Here is a 12,579-nt window from a genome sequence, read left to right as displayed (position 1 = left end):
TTCACTATAGAGAAAATTCTAACTAATTAAAAAGTGAAGTTTGAGTCAAAACATTTTTTTAAACTTTTATGCTTCAAAGTTTACTATCGTGAGAGTCAAAGGCAACCCAGTGAATGGAAAAAATATTTTTCAAATCGATCTGATAAGGGACTTCCATCTCGAGTATTTAAACAAAAAGACCTTACAACTTAGTAATTAAAGACAGCGTAATTGAAAACGCTCAGTGCATCTGAATAGACGGTTCTCTGACACTCACCCAAATGGTCGATAAGCACGTCAAACGATGCTCAGCAACGTTAGTAATTTGGGGAATGCAAATCAGAGTCACTTTGTTTTGTCACTTCACACCCCCTGGGATGGCTAAAATCAAAAAGCCAGATAATGTTAAGCATTGACCAAGATGTGAAGAAATCGGAACTCTCATGCGCTGCTGGTGAAAATGTAAAAAGGTGTAGTAGGAACTTTGGAAAATGGCCTGGCAGTTCCTGAGAAGATTAAACGTGGATTTACCAAACGAGTCAGCAGTTCCACTCTGAGGTGTGTACTCAAGAGAAATGCAGGCGTGTGCGCACATAGATTCATATGTGAATGTTCATGGCAACGTGACGCACGATAGCCAACACGTGGAGACAACCCAGATGCCCATCAGCTGACAGATGGCTCAATAAAATGGTGTATGTAGACTGTGGAATATTACTTGGTGGTAAAAGGGGATGATGTATCCTTGCATACTACAACGTGAGTGAATTCTGAAAATACTGTAAGTGAAAGAAGCAAGTCACAAAAACCACATGTTGTGTGATCCCATTTATAGGAAAATCCTGGAACCGTGTAAATCAGTGCAGAGAAGGTAGCCGAGTGGTTGTGAGGACTGGATGCTGAGGTGCCTGCTAATGGTTAGGGTCTTGTGGGGGGGGGGGAGGGAGGGTGATGGGAATGTTCTCAAACGGAGTCTCACGATGGTTTCACAACTCGCTGAATGTACTAAAAATCACTGAATTGTACACTTTACATGGGTGACTCGTATGGTATGTGAATTATATCTCACTAAAACGATTACCAGAAAATTCACCACCACCACCGTGAAAGACAGGAAAGACACCAGACCGACACGAGGTGCTCTTGGTCTTGGCGTTCCCTGGGTCCTTAGGCCTGGGACACTCCGCTTCCTCCCCGCTCCCCTCGCCTCCCCTCCCCAGCTTCATGCTGGTAACCTAGTGAACTTAGTGAATATCTCACACTTGTAATTTTCCTGCGTGCTTCCTTGTGTTATGTACCTTGTTTGTGACAGAAGCACTTTATACGTAGTTCTGTGTACCTTATCTTGTATGCCTGTGTGTGGTCCCGGTTGAAAGATTTCTCTCTGCAACGAAACACTTTCCTTCCTTACCAGTTTTAAATACTGTAATTTAAGGGTGGGGGAATTAAGAATACAAAATGTTCCTGTGATTATGACCTTAACAGAGTAGGTGGTTATCAAATTCTGTTCATCCACAAAAGTACTCAGTTTCGGGTGTCTGTAAGTTTTCAGTTTTGCTTGAAATTTCATTCTAGAAAGTAGCTAAGACTAGGAGGAAATTAATGAAGAGCTTTCAGGAGAAAATAGCGTCAGGTTTATGCTTTGAAAGGGTCGTGTCTGCTGTGACGCGGCAAGAGGGTCGAAGAGATGCAAGAGCGGGTCTGGAGGACAGTTAGGAAATGCAGGTGGTTCAGGGAAAGGACAGTGTGGCCGTGAGCTGGAAATGGGCCGTCTAGAGAATGCTATGGGGGGAAGATTGATGAGACTTGGTGATGGATCCCGTATAAAAGGTGGGCTCTCAGGGTTGGCGCCCAGGCTCCTGACTTTGCACCAGGATGAACGTTGGTCGCGTTCACTGCGAGTAGGAAATACTACACGAGATCTGGGTTTGAGCCTCCACTGTTGGTAAGTTAGTTTTAGACGAGTTGAGTTGCAGACACTGGAGTGCGTGTGGGTGTAGGTGTGGCTCCGGGGGCTGGGGCTCTGCGGAGAGGCCCAAGCTGGGCGTGTGGATGTGGGAGTTGTGAGTCCGGACTGGCTAGCGCTGAGTCGAGGAACTCCGGTGTTTAATGGTCAGGTGAGTGAGGACCAGCCAGCAGGAGAGAATGGTAGTGGCCCGAGAAGTAGAGGAGAGCTGGGTGTCGCGGGAGAAGTTGGTGACAGAGAAGTCAGGGCGGCTGTTTCCAGAGGAGAGCGTAGGTCATATATGTCCTTCCAGACTCAGAGGTTTATCTTTATACCTTATTTATCACATCTGGGGTCCAATTGCATATGGTTTTATATCCTAGCTTTCATTATTTTTACTTAATTTTTATCATTAATATTTTTCTGTTCATAATCTTTAGTCTACTGAGTAGCTAGCTATCTACTTGACCTAGCCTTTGCTAGACAATTAAGTTACTTCCATGTTTTAGAAACAATGTAATAATAAATGTCTTTGTGCATGTGCTTTTGAAAGGGTTTATTTTAGGTGATTTTCTTAGGCTAGTATAACAGAAGTGGGATTACTTCATCAGAGGTTTAGAATGTATCACTGTGGTCTTAATCTTTCAGCAAAATGACATACTGTTGAAGCAGTGTTCATAAATACCTTTTTAAAAAATTTGCATTATTTTTATAAGTTGACATTAATTAAGATGTTTATGAAAGACAGACATATAAAGAGGAAAGTAAATATCACTCCAGTTACTGAAATCTCACTGTTAATATTTTTTGAAAACAACTTTTCTTATCTCTTTTTCAATATAAGTTCATACAGACATATTTTATGTAGATGGAATCTTATTACACTTTTTGTAACCTGCTTTTATAACCTCAGGATATGCCATGGCAATAAATATAGATGCCATTATCATTTTTAATGGTTATATATGCACCATAAGTTTATTTAACCATTTAAGATTCAGAGTGTGTTTTTATAGGTTAATCTTAAAATCCTAGATGTGCCATTGCTGGGTCAAGAGAATACATATGTAATGTTTCAAATACATATTTCCTTATTGTATTACATATGGTTTTAAAGTGAAGATTTTTTGTTAGAGAACTCTTTTTTTTCTTTTGGAAAAAGATAATTTTTGGAAAATTGTGATAATTGATTTCAGACATCTAAAAATAGTGTGTGTTTGTATTTTCCATCATTTTATCTCTAGCTTTTGCCTGTGATGACAGAGCAGCTACAGTGGATGCCTTTTGTGAATGCCAAGCTTCACGAGCCTTTTGTAAAGTTTATATATTGGTCTCTAAGGCAGCTCGATGCTGGAACACAGGTAATTGGTGAATGGGAGTCTATCTGCAAGTAAAAACCCTGTTGCTCTTGATCTTACTCTTTCACAGCTTTCCCCACGTGTCCTGTTCTGTTTCGGGACTTTTCCTCGCCTCCCTTGCTTTGTTCACCACTTTCTCTTCTTTCCTCTTTTACTATCCTATTTCTCAATGCTGTAGATCGGATTCAGGGTGTAACATTGTTTTTGAGTTTCAGAATTGTGTAATAAGGAGTTTCACTGTGTTAGGTTATTGTTGAAACCAACTGCCCCCCCCCTGCCTCATTATTTATTTTATAGTTTTTCATATTGTTCTGAAGGTAACAAAAATTGGTTTTTTTGTGTTTATGCCAGTAAACACACACTAGCTAAATGGAACAGTGATTATTAGGATAACCTAATCAAAGAGGGAAAATTATTCCAGCATCTTATAAAATGAAGGGTAGGTGTTACCAACTCATGTAAGGGTTATTTAATCCAAATATGACGTACATATATAACCAGTTGTGCTATGAGTTGTAGTAGGTTTGCAAAATGTTACTTCCCCAGTTAGTATTGATAAATGCTGTTACAGCTTTCATTTGGTTAAACATGGAGAAAAACAGATTAGCGCTCGGGTAGCTTACTCTTGGTCCTGTGGAGCTCAGGAAGCGCACCGCTAAACTGCTAAGTGCAGGGCTGGTGGGTAAGTAGTGGGGTGGTTGAGGTTTAGGGGAAATGTCTTTCCTGAGGATATCCTAAATATTTTGCCTTCATGGCCCACGCGAGCGAGTACGTGTGCATGTGTGTGTGCACACACATGCACGCACATACACACAGTTGACCTTAACTGTGTGTCTCACCAAAGTTATATAAATCATCTGGTCTGTTAACGTCACTGTTGACTTTGCTGTTCCTGTGATGGTTTCTGAGAAAGGTTGGCCGAATGCTTGCTTTCAGCCGCAAAAGGCTAGACTCACAGAATTGAGTGAAACTTTGTTTTATCTTCCTTCCAGAAGAGTCTTCTCATTTTTCTTCAGATAACTTGTACTCTGTTCTTGTCTTCAGATCTCCACTCAGCACCACTCTGTTTGCACTGCCAGCCTGCACCCACTTTCTAGTGAAAAGTAGCCACTCTCCATTCTTGCCCCTCTCCCTTTCGTTGGCTCAACATTTACTGATGGGTTTTTAACATTTTAGTTTTAACAATTGTCTAATTGCAAGTACTTTTTTTAAAATTAAGCTTTTTATTTTGAGATAGTTGTAGATTCACTTGTAGTCATAAGAAATAATAGAGCGATCACTTGTTTCCATTCCCCCAAAGGTGACATACTCCAAAACTAGTGCAGTACCACAACCATGATACCGACATGGCTATAGTCAAGGTAACGGAACAGTTTCATCACCATGAAGATTTCTTATGTTGCTTTTTTTAATATATAGACTTTATTTTATTTCATTTTTTTTTAATTATTTTTTTTATTTATTTATTTTTGGCTGTGTTGGGTTTTCGTTTCTGCGTGAGGGCTTTCTCTAGTTTTGGCAAGCGGGGGCCACTCTTCATCGTGGTGCGCGGGCCTCTCACTATCGCAGCCTCTCTTGTTGCGGAGCACAGGCTCCAGACGCGCAGGCTCAGTAGTTGTGGCTCACAGGCCTAGTTGCTCCGCGGCATGTGGGAATCTTCCCAGACCAGGGCTCGAACCCGTGTCCCCTGCATTGGCAGGCGGATTCTCAACCACTGCGCCACCAGGGAAGCCCTAGACTTTATTTTTTAGAATGAATTTAGGTTCACAGCAAAATGGAGCACAGAGAGTTCCCGTAAACCCCTGCCCCACACGTGCACAGCCTCCCCACTACCAGCGTCCCACCAGATGGGACCTTTGTCACAGTCGATGGACCTGCACGTGCACGTCCTCATCACCCACAGTGTGAGGTTCACATCAGGGTCACTCTCGGTGTTGTACGTTCTGTGGGTTTTGACAGGTGTATCAGGGCATGTAACCGTCATTGTAGTATCACACAGGATAATTTGATACAAAAAATCGTTTGCCCTAAAAATCCTCTGTGTTGTGCCTATTCTTGCCCTCCCCGCAACCCCTGACTCCTGGAAACCACCGGTCCATTTACTGTCTGCAGAGTTTTGCCTTTTCCAGAATGTCATAGAGCTGGAATCATACAGTATGTACCCTTTTCACATTGGCTTCTTTCACCTAGTCATATGTAATTAAGGTTCCTCCCTGTCTTTTCATGGTTTGATAACCCTTTTCTTTTTAGCCCTGAATAATATTCCATCGCCTGGATAGACCACAGTTTGTCTATCCATCACCTACTGACAGATATGTTGGTTGCTTCCAAGTTTTGGCAATTATGAATAAAGTTGCTATCACATCCATGTGCAGGTTTTTGTGTGGATATAAGTTTTCACCTCCTTTGGGTAAATATCAAGGAGCATGATTATTGGATAGTATGGTAAGAATGTGCTTTTTTTTTTTTTTTTTTTTAAGAAACTACAAACTGTCTTCCAAAGTGGCTGTGCTATTCTGCGTTCCCACCAGCAGTGATGAGGGTTCCTGTTGCTCCACATCTCGCCAGCGTTCAGTGTTGTTTGTGCTCTGGGTTTGGGCCCTTCTCATAGTGAGTGTGTAGCGGTGTCTCACGGAGGTTTTAATTTGCGTCTCCCTGATGACGTGTGGCGTGGAGCCTCTTCTGTTTGCCTGGCGTCTGTGTGTCTGTTTTGGTGAGGTGTCCGGGTCCTTCGTGCGCTGTTTAATTGGGTTGTGTGTTCTCTTCTTGCTGAGCTTTTAGAGTTCTTTGTATATTTGGATAACAGTCTTGTGTCTGATGTGTCTTTTGCAGGTATTTTCTCCTAGGGTGTACCTCCTAGCCTAGGTGTTTCTCTGTGGCTTGTCTTTGCATTCTCTTGACAGTGCCTTTCACAGAGCAAGAGTTTTTAATTTTAATGAAGTCCAGCTTATCAATTATTTTTCACAGATCGTGCCCTTTGGTGGTGTATCTAAAAAGTGATCACCGTACCCAAAGTGTTGTTATACCCTCTTGGAGAATTGACCCGTTCATCACTATGTGATGCCCCTCCTTTCCCTGGTAACGTTCCCTGCTCTGAAGCCTGTTTTGTCTGAAATTAAGATTTCAAAGCTGTTCCAGCTTTCTTGTGATTACTGTCAGCATGGTATATCTTTCTTTATCCATTTATTGAATACTTTTAATTTGTATGTGTCTTTAGATTTAAAGTGGGTTTCTTGTAGACAGTGTATAGGGATCTTCTATTACAGTCTCTTGTAATTGGTGTGTTTTGACTGTTGTTATTTAGAGTGATTATTGATACTGTTTGGTTAATATTTACCTTAGTTGCCAGTTTTCTATTTGTTGACATTGTTCTTTGTTTTGTTCTTCTACTCTTTTCCTTTCTTTTGTGGCTTTAACTGGACATATGATAGTCTACTTTCCATCCTTTCTTAGCATGTCAATTGTACTACTTTTTTTTACTTTTTTTAGTGGTTGAGTACCTTATTAGAACAAAATATTCCTAATTCTTTCCTTCTGTGTTTTATTCCTTTGTATCATTGCTGTCATTCATTACCCCTATACATAAGCACACACAAGTGTGTATATATGTTATACGCACATGCACATATAAACACACATGCATACATAATCGAATACATTGCTATTATTTTCAACAAACTGTTATCTGTTAGACCAATTAAGAATAAGAAAAATAAGTGTTTTTATTTTACTTGCACTTCTTCCTTCCCTAATGCTCTTACTTTGTGTACATCCAGGTTTCCCAAGATATATAATTTCCTTCTCTCTAAAGAATTTTTGTTAGTATTTCTTGCAAGACAGGTCTACTGGTAACAAATTCCTTCAGTTTTTGTTGATCTGAGAAAATCTTTATTTCCACTTCATTTCTGGTGGATGATTTTGCAGTATATAGAATTCTGAGTTGGCAGGTTTTTTCCCTCAACACTTTAATAAATATTTCCTTCTGCTCTCTTTGTACTTCTGTGGTTTTTGAAGAGAACCTGGATGTAATTCTTATCTTTGCTCTGCTATAGGTGAGCTGTTTTTTCCTCTGGCTTCTATTAGGATTCTTTTCATTAGCTTTTCTTTTCTTTCTTTTTTCCAGCTGTGCGACATGTGGGATCTTACTTCCCCCACCAGGGATTGAACCTGTGCCCCCTGCGGTGGAAGTGCAGAGTCTTAACCACTGCACCACCAGGGAAGTCCCTAGCTTTTATTTTCTGTAGTTTATGATACACTTTGGTGTAGTGTTTTGTTTTGTTTTTTCTTTTGGTACTTATCCTACTTGGTGTTCTCTGAGCTTCCTGGTTCTGTGTTTTTATTTCTGACGTTAATTTGAGGGAGGTTCTCAGTCATTATTGCTTCAAGTATTTCTTCTGTTTCTTTTTCTCTTTCCCTTCTGGTATTCCCATTACCCGTATGTCACACCTTTTGTAGTTGTCCCATAATTTTTGTATATTCTGTTCCATTTTTTCAGTCTTTTTTTTTTTCTCTTTGCTTTTTTTTTTTTTTTTTTGGCAGGGGTGGCTGCGTTGGGTCTTTGTTGCTGCACGCGGGCTTTCTCTAATTGCGGCGAGCGGTGTCTACTCTTCGTTGCGGTGTGAGTGCTTCTCATTGCCGTGGCTTCTCTCGTTGCGGAGCACAGGCTCTGGGCGCGTGGGCTTCTGTAGTTGTGGCACACGGGCTCAGTAGTTGTGGCTCACGGGCTCTGTAGTTGTGGCTCACGGGCTCTAGAGCGCTGGCTTGGTAGTTGTGGCACATGGGCTTAGTTGCTCCGTGGCATGTGGGATCTTCCTGGACCAGGGCTCGAACCTGTGTCACCTGCCTTGGCAGGCGGATTCTTAACCACTGCGCCACCAGGGAAGTCCCTCTCTTTGCTTTTTAGTGTCTGAAGTTTCTGTAGAAGGTATCGTCAAGCTCAGAGGTTGTTTCTGGAGCCACGTAGATTCCACTAATGAGCCCAGCAAAGCTGTTCTGCATTCGCAGTGGTTTTCATCTCTAGTGTTCCTTTTGGTTCTTTCTCAGAATTTCATCTCTCTGCCTGTTTTATCCGTCTATTCTTTTATGTTGTCTCCTTTCTCCATTAGAGCTCTTGGCATGTTAATCATAGTTGTTTTAAATTCCCAGTCTGATTATTCCAACATTCCTACTGTATTTGGGTCTGATTCTGTTGCTTGCTCTGGCTTTTCAAACTGTGTTTTGCCTTTCGGTGTGCCTTGTCATTCTTTCTTGCTACCTGGACCTGCCGTACTGTGCACCGGAGCTGCTGCAAACAGGCCTTTAGTGCTGCGGTGGCAGGTGGGTGGAGGGGAGTGCTCTGTGGCTGTGTGATCAAGTCTCAGTCTTCCAGGGCGCACGTGTCGCTGGCCTGTGAACTTCACAGGTGCCTCTCGGGTCTTCTGCCCCTGAGGTGGGGCAGGAGCATAGAGTTCACTGGAGTTGGGTGTCATTTCCCTTCCCCTAGTCTGATTAGACTCCGATAAAACTCCAGTAGGTTAGGCTCTGGTAAAGTAGGTTTTCTTGAGGACAAGTCTGACACTGGACGGTGTTACCGTTTTTGCTTCAGCTGTCACACACGACCTCAAGATGAGCAGGGAAGTCTGTCTGCTCACCCGTGTTTGAGCGCACCGTGCTCTTCCTTGCCGATGTTCCGAGGCTCCTTCTTCCGTCTCTCCTGTTTGGAGAGCTTCCCTTAGGCAGTCTGATGACAAGCTGTCTTACTTTTCTTTTTTTTTTTTTTAATTTAATTTTAATTTTATGTTGGAGTATAGTTGATTAACAGTGTTGTGTTATTGTCACGTCTACAGCATAGTGATTCAGTTCTACATATACATGTATCTATTCCTTTTAAAATTCTTTTCCCATTTAGGTTATTACAGAATATTGAGCAGAGTTTCCTGTGCTATACGACAGGTCCTTATTGTTTATTTATTTTATATGTAGTAGTGTGTATATGCTAATCCCAAACTCCCAATTTATTCCCCCAACCTTTCCCCTTTGGTAACCATAAGTTTGTTTTCGAAGTCAGTGAGTCTGTTTCTGTTTTGTAAATAAGTTCATTTGTATTTTTTTTTTTTTTTAGATTCCACATATAAGCGATATCATATGATATTTGTTTTTCTTTGTCTGACTTACTTCACTTAGTGTGATAATCTCCAGGTCCACCCGTGTTGCTACAAATGGCATTATTTCATCCCTTTTTATGGCTGAGCAGTATTCCACTGTATATATATATACCACATCTTCTTTATCCATTCTTCTGTCAGTGGACATTTAGGTTGTTTCCATGTCCTGGCTATTGTAAATAGTGCTGCAGTGAACACTGGGGTGCATGTGTCTTTTTGAATTGTGGTTTTCTCGGGATATATGCCCAGTAGCGGGATTGCTGGGTCATATGGTAGCTCTATTTTTAGTTTTTTAAGGAACCTCCATACTGTTCTCCATAGTGGCTGCACCAATTTACATTCCCACCAACAGTGTAAGAGGGTTCCCTTTTCTCCACACCCTCTCCAGCATTTATTGTCTGTAGATTTTTTGATGATGGCCATTCTGACCGGTGTGACATGATACCTCGTAGTTTTGATTTGCATCTCTCTAATAATTAACGATGTTGGGCATCTTTTCATGTGCTTTTTGGCCATCTGTGTGTCTTCTTTGGAGAAATGTCTATTTAGATCTTCTGTCCATTTTTTGATTGGGTTGTTTGTTTTTTTGCTATTGAGTTGCTGAGCTGTTTGTATATTTTGGAGGTTAATCTCTTGTGGGTTGCTTCGTTTGCAAATATTTTCTCACATTCTGTGGGTTGTCTTTTCATCTTGTTTATGGTTTCCTTTGCTGTGCAGAAGCTTTTCCTTCATCTTAGAATGCTCTGATTTCCCCATCATTTATTTCTAAAGCATATTTTCACTGGATATCGGATTTGGGGATGATAATTCTTTTCTTGCAGCATTTGAAAAATGTGCCAATTCCTTTTAGTCAGTTTCTGTGGTTTCTGTTAAGAAATCTGCTGCCATTTGAATTGCTTTCCCATATATGTTCATTTCTCTGACACCGCTTTCAGTTTTGTTCTCTTTCTTCAGTTTTCATGAGTTTGGCTGTGCTGTGTCTCGTTGGTCTCTGGGTCTGTCCTCTTTGGGGCTTGCTCGGCTCCCTCAGCCTCTGTAGCTGGTTTTCTGCTGAATCTGCCGGGTTCCCAGCCGCCGTCCTTCCGCTGTTCCTTTGGCCCCGCTTGGCTTGCTGCTGCTTTCAGGGTTCTGACTGTCGTCAACTGTCGCAGCTTTTGTGACAGTCCCTCAGTTTCTTGAGTCTCTTATTTTTTTCCCTCAGTTTTTTTTTTCTTCTTTCTGCTCAGATCGGGTAATTTCTGTTATTGTATTTTCCACTTAACTGATTCTTCCCTCTGTTCTCTCTGTTCTGCTGTTCAGGCTGTTCATTGAGTGTTTTGTTTTGGTTGTTGTGTTTTCAGTTATGAAACTTCTATTTGGTTCTTCTTTATGTTTTCTTTGGTAAGGCTTTCTTTTTCTTTGATGAGATTTTCTGTTTTTTTCTTCATTTGTTTCAAAAATGTCTGTAATTTCTCATTTCGTCACAGCTCCTCGAGCGTGTTTGTCATGCTGGTGTCGGCAAGTATTGGTTTTCCTTTTTCATTCAGTTTGAGGTCCTCCTGGTGTGATTAGTGATTCTCTGTTGGAAACTGGACATTCCGGCATTGTGTCATGAGACTCCGGATGTTAGTAAACATTTTGTCTCGCCTGGCTGGCACTGCTCTGCAGACGAGGGGCCTCCTCAGTCAAAGCCCCGCCTGTGTGGCCATGGAAGGCCGTGGGGCGGGGTCTGGGCCCCTCCCTACCTGGGGCGGGGCTGGGGGCGCCTCACTGCTCCCGCGTGGCCTCCGCTGACGCTGCCTTTCCGCCTGGCGGGGGTGGGAGTCCCCGCCTTCCTGACGACCTTGCTGGCTTTGGGGGGCTGGGCCACAGGCTCTTCTGTGGTGTTTGGCTGGAGCGCAGTTTTGTCTGCACATTTTTTGTCTCGCAGGTCTGCCCTTTCCCCCTCCTGTGGCCAGAGATCAGCGCTTGGCGTTAGGGTGGGCATACTCTGTCCTTTGGTGGCTGCTTTTTCGGCTCCAGATCCGGGCAGTGTGAAGCCGTGTTGGGTGTTTGGGGCCCCAGCCAGCCTGCTTTCTTCTGTCCGCCTTTTAGTCATCTGGTGGTGGTTTCCTGTACAGTGTCCAGGGGGTTTCGTTGTCCTCAGAGCAGGAAGGCTAGGGGGAGGTAACACCTACTCAGTCTTGTGGCCAGAAATCTGATTTTCTGTTTTAAAAAATTTGTTAACCTGGGGGGGGGTCAAAGTTGTTTTTGACATGTTTTTTGCCTTATAGTAGAGAAGGCAACCTGTCCTACAAAATATGGTTGAAGTCCTGGGACGAGCAAGCCCCGGAGGCAGGTCCTGGGCCACACTGAGCACAGATGCATGAGACCTCACGTTGTTCTTCAGCAAAGACTTTGGTTTCTCTTCTGTTTCCACTTAGAGGGAGGTAGTATCAACACACGTTTAAGAAAACAAAAAGCTTATTTTTAAACATAAGCAAAATTCCCTTAATCCTGTCTTTCTAATGCATTATTCTGAGTAGGATTTTGAAATATTTTCTTCTATTACCTTTTTACACTGAGGCTTTAAAGCACAAACGTATTATCTCTTCCTAATGATATCAAAAGCTTATTGATAATATATGTGAATTAGATGGCACTGCTTGTGTGACTCACCACCAAATCATTTGGCCTCTGACACTTACAAAATCTCAGTATATCTGTCTCTGATTTTATGTGCAGAAATTCTAGAGCTGATACTTTTTATCCACATTGCAAGATCAGTGCTGATTTGGGTACAGATGGGTCAGAAATCCCCAGAAGATGGGGGAAGCTGTCACAAAAGTCAGTGATATGGGTTTGGAGAATGGGTTTATAACAGAGGGAATTTTAAGTTATTTCTGAGTGTGGCTTCAGCACTCCCATCTGCAGCAGTTTGAATGCTTTTCCTGTGTTGGCTTCTTACCGTATTTGTGGAAAACCGTCAGAGCCTGTGTTGTTTTAGAGGTAGTTAATACGCCATCATTTCTGTTTTGCACATTTTCTTGTTTGAGTTGATTCGCCCTGAGAATTGTCCATGGTTCTAACCCAGCATTTTATTCTTCTGAAATTGATAAAATGTATCGCAATCATGGTGACATTTACAGTCTGGGCTGTAAAGCAGCGAGGCGCTAGATGATCGCATGTGAGCCGG

The 12,579-nt window shown here is 42.1% G+C and overlaps 1 protein-coding gene across 13 annotated transcripts in view; it reads left to right on the top strand.

The window, feature by feature from the left end:
• Positions 1 to 12,579, top strand: part of CCDC138 (coiled-coil domain containing 138) — a 60,352-nt gene that overhangs the window by 28,525 nt on the left and 19,248 nt on the right. For 9 of the 13 annotated variants that reach the window (XM_082426482.1, XM_082426487.1, XM_082426481.1 and 6 more), the window contains one exon: positions 3,169 to 3,285. The exons of the other annotated variants lie outside the window; for them this stretch is intronic. In XM_082426482.1, the coding sequence (XP_082282608.1) occupies positions 3,169 to 3,285 (117 nt within the window). The remainder of the gene's footprint in view (positions 1 to 3,168; positions 3,286 to 12,579) is intronic. 13 annotated transcript variants of the gene reach the window in all.

This window comes from Balaenoptera physalus (genome assembly GCF_965194825.1).
Source record: "Balaenoptera physalus genome assembly, chromosome: 15".
Lineage (NCBI taxonomy): Eukaryota > Metazoa > Chordata > Mammalia > Artiodactyla > Balaenopteridae > Balaenoptera > Balaenoptera physalus.
The sequence above is the reverse complement of the archived record's forward strand: the minus strand, read 5'-3'. Positions and strand labels throughout refer to the sequence as shown.